The 23797-nt window shown below is 36.4% G+C and overlaps 1 protein-coding gene across 5 annotated transcripts in view; it reads left to right on the top strand.

The window, feature by feature from the left end:
• The window catches only part of plce1 (phospholipase C, epsilon 1), an 83589-nt gene that overhangs the window by 35771 nt on the left and 24021 nt on the right, over positions 1–23797 (top strand). For all 5 annotated transcript variants that reach the window (XM_028029705.1, XM_028029706.1, XM_028029707.1 and 2 more), the window contains exons 6-14: positions 396–583; positions 1816–1958; positions 14494–14648; positions 16078–16245; positions 22124–22269; positions 22370–22517; positions 22609–22719; positions 22812–22921; positions 23003–23119. In XM_028029705.1, the coding sequence (XP_027885506.1) occupies positions 396–583; positions 1816–1958; positions 14494–14648; positions 16078–16245; positions 22124–22269; positions 22370–22517; positions 22609–22719; positions 22812–22921; positions 23003–23119 (1286 nt within the window). The remainder of the gene's footprint in view (positions 1–395; positions 584–1815; positions 1959–14493; positions 14649–16077; positions 16246–22123; positions 22270–22369; positions 22518–22608; positions 22720–22811; positions 22922–23002; positions 23120–23797) is intronic.

Raw genomic sequence — 23797 nt, 5'->3', positions numbered from 1 at the left:
ATTCCACATTAAATATGTCCTGGACCATATCTTCAGCTATTGGCAAGTACTGCTAATCCACCTCATTTGATTTTACTGTTTGTCTGTGAATCTCTATCTGGCCATATGGTTAGAAAGCTTGGCAGAGAGACATTTGAGTTAGGGATATGATTCTTTCCCATTTTGATCAATGGAAGAGATGATTTGAACTTCTCCCTTCCTTTGATTCCTTTTTGATTCATGCCATAGTTCTGTTTTATTTATAGGAATTTGATGTTGAAAACTATAATTGTGTGCTGCTTTTTGTGTATTGGATCTTGTTGCAGTTTAGAGAAGCAACTTTTACAGAATGAATGGGTGACATTTATCTATGAGTTACCAGTAAGTTATCCATCTTTCAATTATTTCCTTGACAGGTCACCAGCTGTTTGCAGGACAGAGAAGAAATCAATCTAATTCATCCTTCCAGAAAGCTTCTGTTGTCTCAGCCTGGATGTGCCTGTCTCAGGGAGCCTCTAAGCCCACTCCACCTTACCACACCAGTGGGACCGGACTTGAAAACCTGCTTTAATCCCTGGTGTCACCAACCTTTTCATACGCATAGGTTTGTTAACATTTTCATTTCTGCTTTAATCATCAGCCTGTTCAATTTCTAAAGCAGCATTTCTCAAAGACATGTAAAAGTATGAAATAATAGTGACCTTTCAAATAACAGATTTGAAAGGTCAAGTCACTTATGATCACTGTAAAATGGTGGTAAAAGACAGCCGCTAGAGGTCACTGTTGCACCCTCTCTGTTTGATATGACCCAGTCAGCTGGAGCCAAACCAAACATATTTATTAATCATTGCAAAGTTAAAACCAAAGTAGTTGATTTAAGAAGCAATGGAACAATTCTTTCTGTAAGTTTTGCATAAACATGACCTGTTGAAACTTCAATTAAGACATATTATGAGCCAAATTATCAACAAGTCATATCAAAACAGAGAAGAAGCAAGAAAAAGCTTGCTTTGAACTTCAGCATTTGTATCCCAGTTAAAAGCTCCTCAGAAGAATCCAATGTTTAAATAATGGTTAAAGGTTTTTCCCTCTTGGATCATCTTGCTCCAGTTGTATTCGTATTGGTTAGCATAAAATCATTAGCATTGTATGAACACCTTAAGAAACACTATGCAAAACTTCAGTGTTTTGCATAACTGGATAGATTATGCACATTAAATTATGTGTGATTCAGTTTGCAGCTGGCAAGCTCGTGTTGTTGCATTAAATCATTAATTAGTTTACTTTTTCATCTTCTGGCTTCAAATGAATCATTACATTCACTGCCCAATACAAATATATTTGATTATACCCTCTAACATGGTTTTCAGCAACTCAGACATCATCACACTGCAACTGTTTTCAGCTTACATTCTGTTGAGTATAACATTAATTTACATAGATTACTTTCTATTTTGAATAGGAAGATGATGATCTGTTTTTTGGATGTGAGCAAACCTAAACTTGAATTATTCCCAATGCTGCAATCACCTGTAGTATTGTCACACACAAAATCATGTGATGTGTTGTAGCAAATTTGTAATATGGTAGAAGTCTGATATATTTTACCACTAAAGACATATTCTAGCTGTGCTTGTGATTGTATCTCTAAAATTTGCTTCAAATATAACTTTTCCCTTTGTCATGTCGCATTAGTGTACATCCATATCTCACAAAGTTTAGTGCTGATAAAGTTGTATGATCATATGGATGCTGTAATGAGGATAGCATAATTTCTTGTAGATATTAATTTCACTGTTTATACTAAAATACAAAATACCACCTTCTTATTTCCAGATTGTATCGTGCTTGTGACCAGAAGACGTTGCTGTGTTCCCTGCTCACTGGAGCATTCCTCGAGGCCACGGTTTCTCTTGGGGCACGGGCATCTCTTCCCTTCTCATTACCGCAGTGCTCTAACGGCCACGCTGTGCTAAAAGGTGAGTCTTTATATGGTATCATATGGGTACAAACATTCACATTGCTGTGAAAAAGGAGCGAAACCTGTGTAAGCATTATTTGGAGATAACGTCAGATAAACGTACAAATTTTCAATATAAATAGTTCTCCCAATTAGTCAAGGTGTATATTTTTGACGAATGTAGAAACTTGCACAAGTCCTTGCAAACACTTTTACTAATTGGAAGTTTAATAACAGAATTTTTATGTGTTGTTACTGCTGTTACCAATTTTTTTGTAGCTCATATCTAATACATTGCAAAGAGAAAGTACATTTGGGAAGCTGAAATACCTTGGCGCGATATTACTTGACATGCTATGGGCTGGTGCTTGCAAAGCAGCAAATCCAGAATTGCCTTCTTTTTTTTTTTGGCGTTAATTGGTTGTACTTCTGAGAGCAGAGATAAGTGAGACTGGAGACTGTAGTAGTGTTAAGACAGTTTCCACTGTGCAAATTACTGCATATTAAGGTGTACTTGGTGTTTGATGCTATTAAAATAGGAAGTTTGCGTTAGATGGAGACTCAAACATAATAACTTTTTGCAGAGAACTATGATCCTTAACCGGTGGGGCAGTGTATTTTGATTGTATGTAATTGAACCCGATACTGAGTTTTTGATTGGATTTTATTGTAATCAGTCAGATTTATTTAAATGACATTTGGACCACACCAGATTCCATATTATTGGATATGACTTGGGCTTGTCGTTTGTTTTGGAAAATCTTTTGAGATAACATTTGGATTTATCTGGTACCAGATAGATAAATTGAATGCAAAAAGTTCTTTATTATAGCTTTATTCCTTATAATGCCATAATTTTTGTCAGGTGTGCTATAGTAACTCACATTTAACAGGGTTAATAATAATCAGCTGTTGCATTTGTTGAAAAGAAGAGGTTACATTGGACCAGAAGTGACTGAGGGATGTCTTTGGTTCTCAGTATTCCCTTGTGGTCTCCTGCTCTACTTTCTGCCCTTTTCCCACATGATACATCCACAGGAGGATCTGGTTTGTTTGGAATCTGCAGCTGATTCCTTTGCTTGCCCTTTTCCTTTCTTTCCTTTCACGTAATTCCCTTGTTGTCCTTTTCCCTCATTATACCCTCTTTTCACTTTCCATGACATCCTCTCTCTTTTTTTATTCTTAAAGATTTTGTGGTGGGATATGGACGAAAGTGGAAAGAGCTTATTTGCTCTTTAGTGATACCCATACTTCATTCCCTTTGTTCTAGATGTATTATCGCCATATTAAATCACCGCAGTTGCGAAACAAAAATCACATCATTTCTATTGATATTTTTTTATGTTGTGTTAGACTAATGGTTCTCAAATTTAGGATTGTGACACCTTTTGGGGTCACAAATCAATAACTGGGTTCTTGAGTTCTTCTTTAGAAAACAAACTAAATAAAACTGATCACAGTAACCCATTTAAGCCAGAAATGGTACTCCAGAAAAAATAGTGCTTACAAATAGATTGGTAATCTGTTGATGCTGTTTGTGATGTCATTTTATCTTTGTTTAAAGTATAAAAGTTTGAAAAGTGTGCTGTGCTTTTGTTTTTACAGCCCTATTTTACAGTTTGATGGATCTGTTCAGGATGTTAGTTTAACTAAAGTGTAACTTTATATGTATTAATGACAGACTTTTTCAGAGTTTTATTTGCAAAACAATTTGTTTTTACCATTTTTTCACCACACTATTATGTTGTATATGTGTTGGACTGTCACGCAAAATGAAAAAACTCATCCAAATGTCTTTTTTTTTCCCTCACCACCATCATACTCGTTTTCTTACTGTCTCTTTTTCACTCGACATGACTTCACTATCAAGGCAGTCGGGTTGTTGCTGGGTTGTCCACCTTCTCAACAATGACATTACGTATGACTTAAATGTAAGCTGATCCTAACATTAATTTCCACTGGCACAGAGCCAGGGGACTGGCTGTCTCTGGCAAGATCATGGAGACATGCACTGTGGTGCTCGCGTAAGCACCGAAAATGATTAATCTCTGTATTTGTTTTTATTTGACAGGCAGTGTTATCAGTCATGTTAATAACTTTTTTTTTCATGTTGTGCTAACATTTTATTAGCACATTTAGAGGCAGGCAGTTGGACACATACAGAGTGCATATCTTCAGCATAACATTGTGTTCTGATCGAGTGGATGTTGGAGCAAACAAAACAGAACTGGTGTGGTGCACATGTAGAAGGGAAATGATTTGAGACACATCAAGAATCAGAGACTCAATGCAAAGTCACATTTTAATGTGACAGATTCAGGGAAACCACCTGACATACGTCAGTTCAGTCTACTAATGTTTTTTTTGTTCATAAGGTAGTAAAAAAGTCTTTACCCCCTTAAAAATATTTGGTATTGTATTTTATCACATTCAGATGTTTCATATATTCAAATATTTTAGGCATAGTTTTGTATATTCAGATGCACTTTCTTGCTTAAGTGAAGTACTGAATTGTTCAGTGGCATTGGAAAGTTGATTTATTGTGTATAAGGTCGAGGAAGTTATCTGCTTCCATTTATGAAGTTTTAATTATTTTAAAACTTGGCATTCTGATAGAGTTTAATTCTTGGACAGTGCTGGTGTGGTTTGCTTTCCATTTTTGGTATCGGTTTTCTTGTCAGTGTATCAGCACAATAACCTGGTTCTAATCTTTAAGGCCTACAGAAAAATGCTGCTTCTTTCACCCTTGATCTTTTTTTATGCAATTCAGCAGATAATAAACATGCTTTCTAGGGGAGAAAGGAAAAACTGAAGATTTTTATTTCCTCCGAAGAGACTAGTTTAAGTGTTTATTGTAAGAACTGTTGTTGGCATCCAGAACATTTTCTGTCCATTTGGATGAAGATGTATTATGCACTTATTCGTAGTTGGGTTTCTGAACAAGTTGTTGAAGAGTTTCGTACACAAACATAATGATGAAATGTCTCTGTCGAGGAGACGCTGTCTGTTGAATAATGTCAGATTTTCTGAGTCATTTCTAATGAAAAACATTGTTAGTGTTTCTCTTTCTTTGCCATGTGTTAAGATTCCAAATTTATTTGACTGTCACAGGAAAAGAAGTTAGTTTGTTTTAACTTTGCTTATTATTCATGCAAGTGTTTTTACTTCATGTTTTCTCATGCATGTTACATACAATCTAAGAAAGGACTTTTGGGATTTGGTAATAATAATATCATCTGCAAAAGGCTATTTCAGACATGTCTTGAGATCATTTCCTGTATAACATATTTTATTGTGTCGTACTGCTGAAAAGGAAGTGCATGACTTAGTTTCAAGCTACAATCCTTGCAAGCTGGTGTTTGGTGTTTCTTTTTGTTTCCGTCTTTTTTTTTGTTTCTCTTTTGCTCAGTCATCACATTATATTGTGTGGCATTCCAGTATTTAGGACTCACTGACAGCAAATATTGTGGGGAGTAAAAGCAAAGGGAAGTCTCTAAGATTTAAGATTACATATTGTTTAAACGGGTAATATTTCTAAATATACTCAATAAAACAAACATTCTTTATGGAGAGATTGTAGACATTGGTGGGTTTTCCTTTGGTCAAAGCATTTAAATTATGAGATTTGTTTTATAATCTCATAATACGCTTCATAACTGTCATTCATTGGTTACAGTTTTCATATCCAGCATTTAAATGCTCATAACTAATGGATATATATTTCAATTACCCCATGCCAAACTAACCATGTCTCAGAGTTGTAAATTTTAAATAACAAGCAGTAATTAATTACAAAAAACCCAACTAAATCTCTTATTATTAATCTGCACACACCTTTGGGATCTTTTTTTTTTTTCCTCGTTTCTTTTTTTAAAGTTTTTTACAGTACACAAAACTGGAGAAAAAGGATAATTTGATTTCAATAATTTAAAGGCATGGAAAAATTTGTATTTACAAATTATATTCCATCTGTTCGTACATCCATTCATCTTTCAGTCTGTTCATCTTTTCATCCTTCTGTTTGTCAATATTAGTGTTCATGCTGTGTTGGTTGTTCAGTTCAAGCGTGACCACGCAAAAGTGGACCTTAATTCATCATGAACTTTTAACTTTTTACTGAAAAAATACACTAAGATGACTGAGAATTTTCTGTTAGTTAAACATAAGTTAGTTAGTTAGTATTCGTGCATGAAAATGTGGAGTACATAGAAAAATAGATTGTATTTTGATTTAAAAAATATGAGTGAGAGAGCTAATTATATTTTGATATTTATGTTTGCAGGTGGTCATTAAACAAGCTGAAGCATAGCGGACGGGACGGGACGGGACGTAGGGGTGCAAAAGGGAAAAATTGTTAGGTAGCCTGAAGTCATTGTATCACTTGGGACAGTTTTCAAAAGCTTGAAGACAAAAACTTTCATCTGTAAAGTACAGTCTTCAGGTGTCTTTATAGGTGCATCGTTTGCAATTTTCTGGCCAATCACCGTTCTTTAGAAAGCCTGCCCTGCCAATTCTGATTTTGGTCGTTGCTGGGGGTTTTTTTAGTCTGAAAAGTGGCTAGATATAGCTACAAAGTTGGTGAGTTGGCATCATTTGTGTGACTATTGCTAACTGTGCATATGCAGATATGATTTAGTGGGCGAGTCCCTCTCTCTCAGCAGTGCAAAAAGTGGCAGTGGCTGATTTTCAGACCTTTGTGGCGGTAAATAAGATCGGTTTCACATGAGTGTTGGCCGACCACCCAGAATTAAAGAAACTGTTGCCAATTTATCAGTGCATCCATGCATTAAGGTCAACGTTAATTTTATTTCACAGTTTATTGGCTCCATCAAACCGTTGTCATCATTTTGACATGGCATAGCCTGTATCTCAGAGGGAAAGGACAGCTTTCCATTTGTTTCTGGACTGACTCTGTTTGTTGCCTAAAAACACGAGATTGCATCAGAGTTTATGTAAAAGTTAATGTTTTTTTATCTGATACAGTGCCGCAAAAAAAAAGTAAAAATAAACACACTTTGCTGCACTTAGGCTCTTTCTTTAGTTTTAAAGTCTCTGCTTGGAAATTCTCTAGCACCTAGCACGTGACTCCACATGACAAACTATCTCCTTTTCAAAAAGCTTATGTAACCAAATAACAAAACTGTCAAATTTATAACTCTAAAGCACGCAGAGACAAAGTGTAAAATGTGTTAGTTTTTCTGTTTATATTTTCAGCCAACCTGACGGTAGATAAATTGGGGGTAGATAAAATGGACTGCTAAGTTACTTAATACATGATTTATAACTATGCTTACTTCTAGATAACCTGACATTGATGGAAAACCTGTGTGTGTTTAGGTCTTTGAGCTTAACTCCCTTTCCAAACAATGAACAGAAGATGCCAGGATGTAGAGCAAACAGTGACGCAGCATCCGATGCCACAAAGTCAGATAGGGGTGGCAGAAAGGTGCTTTTAAGCTAGGAGACACGCAAACTGTAGAACATAGCATTTACTTCTCGGTTCATCAAATGTTGCAATGATATAATTTGCTTCAGCGGCTAATAGTACTAATAAACAAAAATTTTAAAGGTATGAAACAGCAAGGGAGCAAAATTACCAGCACCTGTTGTAACTCTTAACACCTCTCCATGCCCATTCATTACCATTTTCCCAAACCTAATTCACTGTATTTGTAACTTAACCCTGGTGTTCACAGGAAATGATTTTATAAGTGTGTGTATAGACTGTGAATGGATGAAAGATTTAAAAACTTTAAAAACTATCCACCTGCTTCACCACTTGTAATGGCAGGCCAAATTTGTATCATTCTTGAACTGTGATTGAACCATGCAAAATCGTCCTGAAGGCCACACTCTGGACATAACTGCAGTAGAGGTTCAAAGTGAACAGATAAAATAACATGTCTTTAAATGATTGCTTATACTGCAGCGATATTAAAATGCAGAAAGGACTGGAACTCTGCTTGCAAAGATACATGAGTAAACAAAATATATCTACCTGTTTTCATTCACTGTTGGTAAAACTGGGACAACATCAGGGAGGAAAAGAGGCTGAAAAGATTAGTTTATTTTGATTGCTAGTTGTAACTCATTGCTTCCTGAATTTTGGTGTGGTTGTATGAATTCTGACACAGTGTTTTTATGTGGAGTAGCACAGGGCTGTGAACTATGTGTAGTCTCAGTAGGGAGTGGGCGGGAGACTTATGAGGTTGTGTCAGAAAGCGAGCGAGAGAGAGCGTATTAGAGAGAGAGACAGAGAAGTAATGAATGTGGTGAAGAGATAGAGAAACCTTTGCTGTTACTTACAAGAACACCAAGCAGGTGAGTGACAGAGCAGATAGTACAAGTTACAGAGTACAAGTTGGAAATGGACTTAGGGAGGGAGAAGTAGAGCAAAGAGAGAGAGAGGGAACAGCTGTGGAAGAGACGGGACTGTGAACTCAAATGTGGACAAGTGTATCGTGGTCACCCTGGCGCTGAGCTGTCAGAACGGAGGCTGAGCAGTCAGCTGTGTCCAACAGCCATGAAGCACTCTCACCAAACGGACTTCAAGCTGATCAGTGAGTAGGGGAAAAATGAAGTACAGCGAGACTGCAGGTTTCCTCGCTCTGCAGTGCAGGGAAATTGTAACTTTAAAAAGCTTGCCAGTGATCTTGTATTTGCTTGTATTTAGTGTGGGGTGAATACGTTTGCTATAAGGACAAAAAGGCATGTTGGCACATGCTAAACTCTGCTTTCATTAGTGAAGAAATTGTTCTAGGACCTTAGCTGCAGCTGCCCTAGTCTGTTGTGGTCACCTTTCAGTTGTTATGCAGATGAGATATCCAGACGTCTATTGATGTGTTGGAGTACATGTTAATTAGTAAATCCGATTAAAGTGAAGGGCATTTTACAATGGATATTGTTTAGGAGAGGTTAAATTTAATTTCAATTGTTTAAAATTTTAGATTAGACAATGATGTGTCTTTGCTCAAATTGAGCATTTGAGAGAATACACAAACCACAACTTTAAGGGAGTGGTTTATGCATGTTTCTATGTGTTTCTGCAGAGTGATAAATGATGAACGATCATCATTTATTTATTTAAATTGACTCATACTGTACTTCACAAACCATCAATAATTTCAAATGACTGTCTTTATTTTGATTCATGAATTAGAGTCTCATTTTACAGTGCTTTAGCACTAATTTGCTGTAGTTAGAAGAAGCAAGCTTCTTTATAAATTTGACTCTCATGCCAAAGATGTGGTAAAAGCCTTAAAATTAATTTTTGTTTTGATGTAAAGAATTATATAATTGTTTATTTAGTAATCAGTAACTTAATTTCATTGGCTGGGGAAAAAAACCGTTATACATATTTTCAATACATAATTAAGTGGAACCCAAACAAATATAAAAGTAGAACTCAATTTGAGGTAAGTCACTGTATCTGGAAAAGTTTAGTCATGAGTGGATTCATTTTTCTCATACATTTATATAGTAATTTTGAAAAGTAATTTTAGAATATGATTTAAACGTGTCATTTCAGTAACTCAGTTCAGTGAGTGAAACACGCAGATTAATTACACAGATAAAAATCATAAAAACATCACACCAATAAAAACAATTTTAATACATTTATATGCTATAGAAAAGTCTAACTATAGAAAAGTATGTTCAATACCTTCCTCAAGGTTATTTTCAAACGGTACTTTTAATCTAACAAACATTCCTCATCAGAACACATTTTCTAGTTTATTGAATATGACTTTGTGTCACTAAAACTGTGGAGGGTAAATGAAAACATATTCACATTGTGATTCCGTTAGAGAAAGCCATCATTAGAAATATCCAGGAGTTCAGAATCCCTGTCACCAAGTCCCCGTTTTATTGAACAATCATTATTCCACCTATTTAAAATTGTGGAGGTTGCTGTAATTGAATACAGGATAAATGAAAAAAATTGCACACTGTGATTCCTTTACACAAAATCATTAGAACTGTCTAAGAGTCCAGAATCCTCTGTTATACTTCAGTCTGATTAGTTTAAGTTATTGTGAAGTATAAATGACTTTCCATGGGATGAGAGTTTAAACTCCATTTTCCTCAAACATTATAAATCCTTCAGTACTTGTACAGATGTTTTTGATCGTCCTTGGTTTCATAACACAGAACTGTTTATTGGATTTGTCCAAACGTCTTTTCTCTGGTTTCTGTCACTGGCTTCATCTCCACCAAAAAAAAAAAAAAAAAAAATCAGAAGCAAATTCAACGTTAGATGCCTGCAGCTAGTCCTTTTCTTTGAAAGAGTTAGTTTATCTGATCAGAAAGGAAACTCTCTGATATGCAAGACATGTTAGCAGTTTCACATGTTGTTTATTGCTTCTACAGCAGTATAATATCTGCCTGAGTGTATTTATGTATTATGAATCATTACACTGTTTTTGATCATTTATGCTTGCTGTGTTTAAGTGTCTAAGTGATGTTTATCCTGAGGTGTATTCACTTTGAACAAGAACCTTAAGTGTTCAAACTATTATTTACACATCTGTTATGTTTATTAGGGCTTGGTTTTTATCAAATCTTATATTTTATTGAAGATCTCTATTGGGTGCCATCCTGAAAAGACAAAAAAATAAAATCACAAACATTTATAAATTCAAAGCAGTGATTTGTTTGGAGTCATTTCACTGGAGCTGTTTGTGCTGCACCTGTTAAAGTATTCTATATTCTCCAGAGAGGAAGTTATCAGTTCTTGACATGCTCATGAAAACAGTGTTCAAATGTGTGCCACTGTCTGCCAGAGAGATTAAAAAGATCTACGTTCAAGGTTTCTTTTCTATGGTTGGTTTAAATCCCTTTGATTTACCAAAGAAACAAGTTAAAAATGTATACGAGTCTCAATTGATCCTGGGTAATCCCTTAAGATCATTGTTTTATTTGGTAGTATTTGGATGATTAATGGTATTTCAAATTGCCCAGGAGTTTTTTTTTTGTTAGATCATTTGTTTTATTGATTCATAAGCTCAATATGTCTCTCTTTCTCTCATTTATTTCATTCTAATGAGTAATTGTGTTTATTTACATGCAGCTTACTCTGGTCCATCTAAAAACCTAGGTCTCTGTTCAGTTAAAATCTTGTTCTTGTTCAAATTTGCATGTGAATTCAAAGCAGACCAGAGACCACTCCGAAAGCACGAAGCTGGCTAGAACAGGGCATTCTGGTTAAATATAACTAAAACAATCTTGTAAATCTTGTTCTAGGTAGAAATGACTGGTGATTTTCTTTTAACCATTACTGCAAGTCCAACGCTGCATCAAAATCAATAAAAGAATTGCTTCAGCAGATGAGAAATAACCTTTTGAAATGATCTAGCGAAATTCCAAATCAAAATCTTAAAAAACAACTTTGGCTGTTGTCTGAAGAAGGTCAGGAAGACAACATGTCTTCTCAATCTGAGTTAATGGAACTTCAGAGTTTTATGAAAACATGCATTTACGATATTTTTGTTGAATGTCGATATTGCGTTTAATCCACATTATCATTTCCTCTTGCATTTTTTGTCATTATCAAGATGTTCTCATTTTTTATTTGAGCTCCAGTAAATCTGTCACTAAAATCTATATCAGGCTTGAAGATTAAAGAGAGTACAATTCGAGTTGCCCAAATGTGTGAATGTTTTGCCCTTGAAATATTAATACACCTAAGTTTTCATCAAAACTGTCATGACAATTTTGAGGCAATATATTGCGCAGCTTTACTGAATGCCAGTACTGAATCAAAAAGTGCTGAAGTGAGCTGTGCATGCTTATCCAACCACTTTGTGGCATGATCTGTGCTTTAATAGATTTGTTCCCGGTCTTATAGTGTTTAAAGTTGAATTTTACAGGATGAATGTAACTTGAGGAACCTTTGGAGAACTTTACACCATAAAAGTGTCTTTCTCGTGGTTTATTTTACATCACATCAGCCCTGCATTTCAGCAGAGTTGTGTAGACCTTATAATCAACAATAATTATTCTGTAGCATGGCGTTTACCCATGTTGAATAGCCATAGATAAGGTCCATCATTTTAAAAGAATAAGTTAAAATGGGTGTATGGTAAACCATATTAAACGCTGCAGTCCTCAAATGATTCACCTCTGACATATAAACGTAATCAAAACAGCTGTTTCCTGTTGTCAGAACACAAATAGTCAATGTACAATTGTTAAAAAGGATATTCAGCTAATCTGCATCATCCGCTACTGCATTCAGAAGTGCTTTTATTAAAGCACACACGCAAAACAAAAACATGCACGTAGGCCTTTTGTATTAATCATGCATTATAGATGAGTAAATCCATGCATAATCACAGGGACATCATTTTCAATTACTCCTGGCTCATATTCTATCAGTCTTAAAGGAAGAGGGCCGAATTCTTAAAAATATTTATCATCGTGTGTATCTAGTGCATCAGGTAAACTTATAGGTTAGAAATACTGTCCACTTCTCACTGCGATTTGTGATTAATTGACTTTTTTTTCCATAAAGAAAGGCAGTTTAAGCTTCATAAGTAAAGTAAGTGAAAGAATTTGAAAAGCTTGACAATATGCACTGATTACTTTTTGTTTACTGGCTATGTTCTCCCTCATAGTGTTGGTTTACATTTGCATTTACATTTTTTCTTTCAATATCTTTAAGACCTCTTTGTCACTGTCTTGGCTAACAACTGTGCTTGACTGCATTTGTTCAGAGGATGAATAAATGAATGAGCATGAAGGGCTGCTGCACAGTCATCAAATGAAGATGAATAATTTGAGCTTGTCTTAATTTCCACTTCACAGGAGTGGCAATGTAGCAAATAATTCTTGTAAGAAATAGGGTTCACATCGAGCAATACATATTAAAAATATATTTTCATTAACATTAAAGCCTACTTTTTAAAAATATGTAAGAAGTAAGATTTTCTTTTCTACCTATTTGTCCATTACAATTGATTCAGAACATTTTTAACCTGCTTCTTTTATAGAACTGAGATGTTTTAAATGTTATATTTCAGTAAAAAAAAACATATCATAATATTTACACAAAATAAAAATGGTTAATTTCTTATAGTTAAAACAAAAAGCAACACTTACTTCCATTTACAGCATTTAAAAATGTTACTCATAATTCATTTTTAAGAAGTTTTCAACATGTATTTTAAAGGATATTACTCCTTTTTACAAGGCGTATAAAACGCTTATATAAACTGTTATTATCCAAAGCCGATTGTAAAATCCACTCAGTGTAATTCTTACACATACTCTGTCCTCGCTTTTATCCTGCACGCTCGTGTGCACTCATGCTGAGAGTCCATTATAGAAGCTGTGAGGCCGGATCCACAAATCAAACTGTGTAAATAAGCAAGTTTTGCTCCCGCAGAGCACTCACTGCTGTATCCATGCCTACCTGTTGCCAATCTTATGGGTTACCATGGTCGGCCTTTTGAGTAAGTGTCTGGATACGTTTGCGCACAGAGTTTTGTGTCTGCGTGGTTGCAGAAAGAGTAAATAGGCTTCTTCATATGACAGTTGTCAATGACCAGAGAGACTCTAGGTCCTGATGTTGGTGTTTGTGGATGTACATCGTCTTGCTTTTACTATCAACATTATGCAACTCATAATCTCAACACAGCAATAAGCTGAAAGTGGTCTATGTAAAGCCACTTTCAGCAACTTAAACTTAACTGTTTAAGTTAAGTGTCTTGCAAGACACTTAACTCAAACATCTTTGTAACGGATAATAACAGATTATGTTTATGTAGTGGTATTGCTGATCCAAAGGACATCTTCTTTTTTTCTGATTAGATGTGTTGTCATAGCTTTGGTCTGACTAATCACCAACCCATACAGACCTCATCTTAATGGATTGTTGTAGAAGTTCAAGCTTTTTTAAAATAGGCATCATGTCCTGATGGTTGCAATATAAAACGTTTGAAAGAGTCCCCTTTAAATGATTCCTGGAAAAGTTTGTTTATGCAGCATTCATCCCAACAATGTACAGAATGTCCACCTGGCAGCCCCTGAACCAGTGTAGAAACTGTTCATTAGTCCTTTGTTAGCAGAGATCGGGACAGGTTTGCATTTGTGCGAATGTGCGTGTGTATGTGTAAACAGACAGACTAATGGGCCTGACTGAAATCCAAACACAGGAACTTGCAGGTGATCTATGCTCTTTACTTCTAAAGGAAAAAGTGGGCTTGCTGTTGTTGACTGATGACGACTACATGGTACACAGGGACTTTATGTGTCTGCAAACTTTAAATATTCAGGATAAAATGAAAAAACACATTTCAGTGAAGCTTTAAACTTATAAGGTTGAATGGGAAACATCAGCTTTTGCTTGTTCCTGCTTTATGTCCTTTTTAATGTACTGCCATGTCCATGAGTAGTTTCTGCTTTCCATTCCCACCTTGTCCTCTTCACCCCTCTGTATCCTTTCTACTTACTCTTCCTTAAGAAGTTATAGATGTTGATATGACCTAAGCACATAATGCAAAACTTATGCTTTGTCTTTACATGTCTCCAATCCTCTCTGTCTCCTCATTCAGAGCGTCAGCTGGCCAACAGTATGACCAGCAGCAGCTCTCTTCCTCCCAGTGTGAGCGGGATCAGCAAGGAGCTGGCAGAGCTGCGCCACCTCGTTCAGTTCCCAGAGGAGATCGCCTGCATCCTCACAGAGCAGGAGCAGCAGCTTTATCAACAGGTAAAATATGCAGATAGGGGTGAGGATTCTGATGCAAACTAGGATTTTTTAAATTCATAAATAAATAAAAATAATTTCAAAAAGAACAAATAAGTTTCTTTTGTTTAAACACAACACACTTCAATAGAATCTATACCACTTTGAAATTATTTCCATTTGGTCCCACTTGAACAAATTGTGTTTGTGTGTTTCAGTGCAAAATTGTGAAGTCAAAGTGAAATGATTCATGATTTTAAACATTTATTTTGGATGGAGCTTTAATTTTCAAGGCTTGCCACACATTCTTAATTGGGTCTCTGTCTGCACTTTGACTTGGCCATTCTATCATTATTTATCTTTGATCTAACTGCTTCATCATAGTTCTGTCTCTGTGTTTAGTCTTTGTCATGCAGGAAGGTGAGCCTCCACTCCTGCCTCAAGTCTTTTGCAGTCTTGATTTGTAGTTCATTTTCCAAACAGATAAATGTTACACAAAATCCTACATAGAGGCTAAAACAGACATAAAAATACTCCTCAAAGTAAACAAAAAGGAGAAATGCATAAGAATCTTAAAGAATAAGGAAAAGAGAGAAATGAAGAAACAAAACACTGTAATTAAATACTTAATGTACTGTATGTAGAAATTTAAAAAAGGTACCAAAAATCTACAAGTCTAAACCAAAAATCTCTTACAGTACTGATGCCGCCTCCTATCAACTATGACCAGCTTTGATGTTTCTGGTGAAGAAAGAGCATCCCCAAAGCATGATTCTGCCACTACCATGGTTTATGTTGAGCATGGGTGGATGTGCAGTGATAATTTTCGGCCACTCACCATTTTTCAGTCATCTTAAGGGGACAATATTGGTCTTATCTGATCAGATCACCTTCATCCACAGGTCTGCTGTTTGCTTTACATGGCTTGCGGTAAACTTCATGTAAGATTTTGTATGATATTTTTCAATCTTTATTTGTTTCTTCCTCCTCATCCATAAAAGCCACATTAGTACAGTCCATGATAAATAGTTCACCTAATTCTCCCACTTGAACCGTGGATCTCTGCAGCTCCTCCAGAGTTACCAAGGGCTTCTCAACTCCATTTGTTCTCTCCTTGACCCACCTTTTGAGTTTAGCTGCACGGCCCCGTCTTTGGCACATTTGCTATTGTACCATGCTCAGAAGATGGATTCATTTATGCTTCATGACATGTTCAGTCTGAAATATGGTTTTTAATCTACCTCTGCTGACAGTCAGTTGAGCTTTATTTTTATTTTTATTTAGGCCTAAATGTAACGGCATGACATGTCTGATTTTTAATTGTAAAACACTTTTAAATCATGCATCAGTTCCCTTCCATCCCAAGTAATCTCTACTTTGCGTTGAGTCTTAAAAATACATTGAAGTTAAAATGTGAGAAAATGTACTTCACCAACTGTCTGTCTTTCTGCAGGTCTTTCCTTTAGATTACCTCTGCTTCCTCACACGAGATCTTGGCAGTCCCGAGTGTCAGACCAGACGCCACCCAAACCTCAAGGCCTCGCTGTCGGTGCCGGCCATGCCCACACAGAATGCTCAGCGCAGCAATGCTGTGGAGGACCTAGTGGCGCGGTTCAATGAGGTGAGGCGACCACTTGAGAAAACCAGATATCTGGTTGAGAGTTTTTTATTTTGGCTCATTGCTTGCATTGATGTAGATTTACAAGAAGTATTTCCTTTATGATGCACATATCTGAACTGTGCGTGTTCTGTGTTTCGGTTTTAATAGCCACATGAAGTCACTAAAACAACTTGGCAGCGCTGGTGTTTATCTTTAAGACTCTACAACATGATGTCAGTGTGGATTAGATTATCGAAACATTTTTTTATGTTGTTACACAGGAAAAATATTAATAACAGAATCAACTAAATAGGTTGCTTTTTATTAAAAAAAAGATTTGCTAAGAACCTTGTAAACATGGTGACACTATGCATCTCGTATTTGATATTGATGTACAATTTCCTCAAGCTGGATCCTCCCTAGTGGATAACCATGTAAGTCTATCATTGTAACACAGGATGTGTGTTTATAAGCACATTTTTTAAGTTGGCTAAACCTCTACTGTCGTGCCTTGTTTCTTTTGGTGAATTCAACTGTAAACTGTTATAAAAATGCTGAGAAAGAACAAGTGTTCGAAGAGCTGAGATTGATAGGGAATGATGAAGTCATCTGTAGGTTGCATGCCTGCTCTATCAGCTGGTTTTCATTTAAGTCTGCAAGAGAGGAGACATAAAATAGTTCTCCAAATGTGCAGCTTGACCATGTATGGGCAGAGTGGAATGAGAGTCAAATGACAGCAGTGATTCTCCCTTCAAGACAGTGATGAATCCCTGAAGTGACTCTAAACTTTTGACTTGGATTTAGTAAGACATATTTTCTGAGTGGAAGTGTACAGTATTTTGGATTGTAATCATCTACTGTCGTAGATTTATAATTTTACAAATCATACATCTATATTCATTTCGGGGTTTAGGGTTGTATTTTGCCATTATTGGAATTCCTTTTTAGATGTATTTGTCTTATTTCTGTCTTAAAAACCAGAGGTGTTGCGTTTGGATTTTGAATTGAGCAGCAATACAGAAATGGGTAAAAATAAGCAAGACATTTTCAACTGTAATGTATGTAATAATGGGGGGATCCACTGATCAGAGTCTTACAATTTCTGGTTTTTGCAAACCCATACAAGATTATGTAAGACATTAAACATTAAAATCTAATATTTCTGCCATTAGGGGTGAAGGATGAACTATCTTTTTTATATTGCCTCACATGTGCTAGAAAGCAATTGCTGTGAAACAGTCATTTAAAACAAACACAAAATGAACACAGATGGGACAATTTGAGCTCTTATCGTATTAATGTAGCGATTAGGAAAATTCTGAGGCCAACATTTCTGAAACAGCTTCTGCAAACATTCCCCAAAGAATTTAGTTATGAGATTTCAAATTCCAGCATGTTCCACTTACTCTTCCTGTTATCAGCTGGAAGTCTCGTTCTTTCACATTTTCCCGCTGACATGTCTCAACATTTAAAGAAATATAGTCTGAAATTGTTCTCAGACTATAGAGAAGATCAAACTTTAGAGTTTTTGTCTCACCAATCATCAGCCTGGGCTGGTCAAGCTTGGTTGCATTTTGAATGTATCAAACTTAAAAGTTGTACTTGTTAATTTTTTTAAAAATATGGGTGAAAAATATTTTGCTTTTCTATTAAATTTCATATTTTAAAGGTCTGTAAGCTGAAAAGTTTAGGCTCTGTTTTATTAAGTTGAGTGAAAAACTGTTCAGATGTGCATGATAGTAAATCTAATCCTGCACAAGAACTTTTTAGTTGGAGTCTAGATAATTATGGGGTTGTAGGATTGTTTTTCCCAGTCAGAAAGTTTTAACCTGCTTTCTCTAGTTTTGTATTGATTGTGATCCAGTTCATTTTCAGGCCATGTATGGATATGAAATTACTTTCCAAGGCAAAATCAGCTAGACAGGGAATGGTGAGAATTTCGGGCCTCTTTGCGTGTCTGTCTCGGGAGCTTTGACAGAACCAGTATGTGCTGTGTTAAGTCTGTAATAGCTCTCTGTCAACCTCCGTTACATAAGTCTTGTATCAAGGAGAGAACGACTCTCAAAGTTCAGCTAATAACAGATGGAGACAGGCAGGCTGAAGGACAGACAGGCAGATGGACACATACAAACATCAAGGGATCGAATTGTACCCGACTCCAGTTTGGCATGTGTGTGTAGGGGTGTGTATGTGTGTGTCGTGCTGCCAATAAAAAAAAAAAGAAAGAAAAGAAAACAAAAAAAATTGCTCGCTCTGGTGTGTGTACAAGATGGTTATTGTTTTAAGACAGTCTCTTGCATAATCTTATATCGGCTTTTACCAATCTTACTGTATCTAATATCTTCTCATTTCCTGTCTGTTATTTGTCCTGTGCAACACTTTTGCTATCTGGAATATCAGAAGAGTTGCCAGGTCCATGCGCTCCCTTGATCTGTGGCGGCTCAGAACGCCACTTTGCAGATGGTCAGGATGGTTAGGATGGCGACTGTAATTTAAACCTCCTTGCTGACATGGTGTTACACTATGTCATGCTGCTGAAAGTGACTGATAAAAGATTTTCATGTATGGCACGCAGTTTCTGCCTCACCTAGAACACAGAGGTGTAACAGATAAGAGTGTAGGACAGTAGTTTGTCAGTAAGCCATGTATAGTAGAATCTAGAACAAGCCTCTAAACCACTGATATTGCTACAGCCCTGCAGTTTTAGAAAGCTCCAGGATAGATTGCCTGCATCTCAGGTTTTGTATCTATGTGAACTTTATCACTGGTGTGATCAGTTTCACACCGGTAAGGCTAGAAAATATTCTGACTGCAGAAAAATAAAATCCTCTAGAAGGTAGAGATGGCAGAAATGAAGACAAAATATGCATGGCATTATAATAATGAGTTGGAACCACAAGTAAAACCATGATGCTCTGTTGTTTAATATTATGTCACAAATTGTAAGCAATAGGATTGAGTTTCTTAGCCTTTTAATTAATCCCCAGAAAAGTTTTGAAAATAATAAACAGATAAAGGGTATGTTTTACATCCAAAGCTGTAGTGCTATTGCTGAACATGTAATAATGTTTGTGGAAAAACCAACACAAAACACTTAATCCAGTTGTTGTGACACAGAAGTAGAAGAACAATGAGATAGATAATATTTTGATGAGACCTTATGAGAAAAAGAGCAGTGTAGAGATTGCATTGGAGTTCTGGTTCTACATTTACCAGTTACCTTCTGCTCACTCAGAAGCAATTCATGGAAATCCAACATCTAGGGGCTTAGCATTCAAAATTAAACATTAATTAAAAATTAAAAATTGAGAGGTGTGCTGTGGTGGCGCAGGGGGTTAGCACGCCCCATGTTTGGAGGCCTTAGTCCTCGACGCGGACGTCGCGGGTTCGACTCCCGGTCCCGACGACCTTTGCCGCATGTCTTCCCCCCTCTCCTCACCCTCCTTCCTGTCTGCCTACTGTAGAAAAAATACGAGCCACTAGTGCCGCAAAAACTCTTCGGAGAAAAAAAAATGGAAAAAAAAAAAAAATTAAAAATTGACTGGAGCAAGCTTGGTGGAGAAATGCCGAGCTGGTTATTGTGCTTTGTTCAACACTGTACAAAATCATTGCTGTGCGGTGAACACAATGCAAATTAAAGTGGTTCTGAAAACACAGGCACTTTTATTCTGAAAATCCTTGAGTTTCTTATTTATTTATTGTAGTTCCTCTAATGTTCCTTCCAAGCTACTGATAAGGCATCAATGACATTCATACCTATCAATAACTTTTATTTAATGCATTTTTTGTACTTTTGGTTGATATTTTGTGTCTGCATTAAATAAAACTAAACTAATATAAGAAACCAGTTATTTACAACTGAACAAAATAAGCAGGGAACCACATTTATATCTTGCATATTGATAAAAACTTATTTGATTATTTTCTTACAGGACAAAGAAATATGTCAAAATTGTTGTGTATTTAAAACTATGGATTTTACAGTATTTTGTAGGCCTTTTTGTGTGTGTGCGTGTGTATATGTATTTGGTGGCTTTATTTAGTCCTTGTGAAGTTTGACTGTGGTTAGCTGTACACATCCTTACATAAGCCAGTAATAGATCTTTAGGCCAGGGGATGTTTTTACCACCCGCAATAGGGTTAGTGAGTTTCACTGTGTGTGTTTCATGTGTGTGTGCAACTACATTAATGAGGCTCTAATGCTTGGAGACAATGACACAAGAGAGCAAGAAGCTTTACGGATGAGGCTGTGTGTCCAGCCCAAAGAATGTGACCCTGATCCGTATCTGGTTCGACCATCATGTGTTTGCACATGCACAGCTGATGGTCATCCGATCTCCCCATGTCTTTTCTGTGTGTGTGTGTGTGTGTGTGTGTGTGTGTGTGTGTATGGGAGGGACATGATCTTGTACATATACTGCCAGTTTAGTCACAGATCTCCAAACAAGAATTCATGAGCATCATCGAGACCACACACAATAAAAAGTGTCAGGATTTGTTTTATGTCACCGAGTTGCAATGCACCTAGTAACAATATAGTCACAACAAAAACAAGGCAACCAGAGATATGGCGCATTATGTCATGAACTTATCTAAATGAGGAGTATTTGCAAATGAAACATTATAAATTCCAGATGAGCAGCACTTCACACCATTGTTAAAGCTGTTGTTCATGTTAAAGTATTGCATAAATATATTTGATTTAATGGTCATTTTGATAATAAAGGCCTTTCAAACTTATTCATTCATTTTGTTGCAATTTACAATGCCTTACCTTCTTAGCCTCTAAGTTCAATGTATTTTAATGGGATTTTATGGAAAATGCAATCATTAAGTATTGCATAATTAGTTAGCAATAAGTAAATGATACATAATTTCAAAATATTTTACAAATAAAAATCTCAAAACTGCAGGATCCACTTGTACTCAGCTTTCAGTATTTCAATACTTCTATAAATCAAATCTCCTTATTAGCTGGTGTGGCGTTCATTTGTGTTTAGTCTCCACTTAATGAATACTTTGTTGGACTGCCTGTCGCTGCAATTATGGTTGCGAGGCTTTTGGGGTATGTCTCTGTTAGCTCAATATATGTAAAAAGTAAAAATTTAGCTTATCTTCTTTACAAAAAGATGTTCAAAAGCTCAAAGGTGAACCTCCATCCCATTTTGAAGTCTATTGTAGCCTCTAACATGTTTATTTTTAAAGGATTGTCTTATATTTAACTCCACCTACCTTTTTATCCACTCTGATAATCTCATCTGTCCTTTTCTGGAGCTGCTGCCGCCATGTTTCGTTGTGGAAAACTTGGTGGTGCAGAACATTATTTCCAACATGGGAGAAAAAGTGAAGTTGATGGAGGAGTTTAAATACCTCACTGTTCACTTGGACAACAGACGCAACAGTGAATCAGTTTACAAGAATGGATAGAACAGACTGTACTTTGTGTGGAAGCTTAGGTCCTTCAGTGCTTGGAGTAAGAGGCCGCATAACTTCTATAAATCTGTTATGAAGTGCAATCTCTTCTGCCATCATGTGGTATGAGCGTCAGTTGCTGACAAAGAACCCCTGAAGAAGCTAATATAGAATGCCAATTCTGTTCTGTATTGTGGAACCTCTGCAGATTATTACGCAAAGTGCCTTCAGTCAGAGGCTTCTTCCGATATGCTGTTATACAGGCTGCTGCTGTATCTACAGCTATAGATGCTGTCCGTAGCCAGCGTATATAACAACTCTGAAGAAAATCCAAGATAATATGAATAATAATAACAAAAAAAACATTTAACTTACCCTTGGGAAGAATAAAGGATTACTGAATTGAATTGACTTCAATTGTGGTTTAAGGAGTCTTAGTTTTTCTGAGACCTTTACAGAGCCTCTGAGATTTGTTTTGAACATGCAGGTGAGTTCATGGGTGACGTGGCTGGTTCTGACGGCTGGGTCCATGGAGGAGAAGAGAGAAGTTTTTTCCTATCTTGTCCACGTCGCCAGATGCTGTTGGAATATGGGAAACTACAATGGTGTCATGGAGTTCCTGGCTGGACTAAGGTGCAGTGAGACATACAAGCTATTTTAATGCCCTCACATATTTATCACTGTTTTGTTTTGCTAGTATTTAATTAGGATTTCCCACCGTCCCTCCCCACAGATCCCGTAAAGTGTTGAAGATGTGGCAGTTTATGGACCAGACGGACATCGAGACCATGAGAAGTTTGAAGGATGCCATGGCTCAGCATGAATCTTCTTCTGATTACAAGAAAGTTGTGACCCGAGCGCTCAATATCCCAGGCTGCAAGGTCTGTGTCTGTGCAGATGATGTTTATTAAATAACAAGTTATTTATTTTTGAATGTTCTGTAATTTATTTTCCTTCACATTTCTTCTGCAGGTGGTGCCATTCTGTGGGGTTTTCCTAAAAGAGCTGAGTGATGCACTGAACAGCACAGCAAGCATCATCAGCCTCAAACAATCTCCAGATAACACAGATGACTCAATAGAGGTACAACCAACTGTCTCATGTGTGGATATATTCCAGTAATTTCAACATGTAACTGCAGAAAATATCACAGCTGTTGCTCTGTTTGTCTCCAGTTTGTGTCCGACTACAGCGGGCAGCACAATTTTATGTCTCGGTCCGGGTCTGATGGGCTGCACATCCCAGACAAAGAAGCCACCGTCAGCAACATCCTGCAGATTATTAGGTGAGCTGGAAATGGTCCACTATGCTTCCAGAAAGAAGAACCATTGTCTTTTTGTCTTACTTTCCTCTCCCTGATCCTCAGATCGTGCAATCGTAGTTTGGAGTCTGAAGAATCCGATGAAACATCTACCAGTCCCTTGTCAACTGGTCCATCCCTCACATACAGATGCAACTCTTTACGGGACCGCTGCCGCAATCAGTTAGTTGTTTTCTTCCAATTTTTTATAAAGCTATTTTTTAAGTTATTAAATAAAATAAATATTATTTTGCTTAAGAATTTATTAGAATATTGAATGTTTCTGCAAACAAGTTCTTCCAAAGCATAAAGACGGGTCTCCATGAACTTCCTTTTAAAAGTTATTTTATTTCTTTAAATCAATTCAAAAGTGAAACTTGTTTATTTACTGGTATTAAATTAATTTTTAGTAAAGTTTTGATGTACTTGCAAAAATTCTTTCTGATGCACTTGCGAAGGCAGAAGGGAATAGTTTTTTCTTTTTCAGCTTTAAGTGGCTGTCGATTGTGTTGCTTGGAAATGTTAATCCTTTGTGCCAAAGTTCTGTTTCCAAAATTTAGTTTTCTCCTTTCCTATTCATTCACAGACAATGACTCATAGGCAAGGCGAAAAAATATTGCATTCAGATTTACATCAAAGCTATGAATACAGAGAATGATTGGCTTGGCAGTAAAAACACTGTGGAATCCCTGCATGCGCAGTTGCAACATTTTTGTGAGTCATTAACATTTTTTGAAAGTTTAGATTTAAAGTAAAATATAAAGACTAAAAAAAATGTTTCTATGCTAAACAGTTCAGCCTTTTGTTGACATCCTTCAAGACTGGATTGAACTAAATGTTCTCCAGCCTCTGATTCTGGTT

Source organism: Xiphophorus couchianus, chromosome 10, assembly GCF_001444195.1.
Source record: "Xiphophorus couchianus chromosome 10, X_couchianus-1.0, whole genome shotgun sequence".
In the NCBI taxonomy this organism is placed as follows: Eukaryota; Metazoa; Chordata; class Actinopteri; order Cyprinodontiformes; family Poeciliidae; genus Xiphophorus; species Xiphophorus couchianus.
The sequence above is the reverse complement of the archived record's forward strand: the minus strand, read 5'-3'. Positions and strand labels throughout refer to the sequence as shown.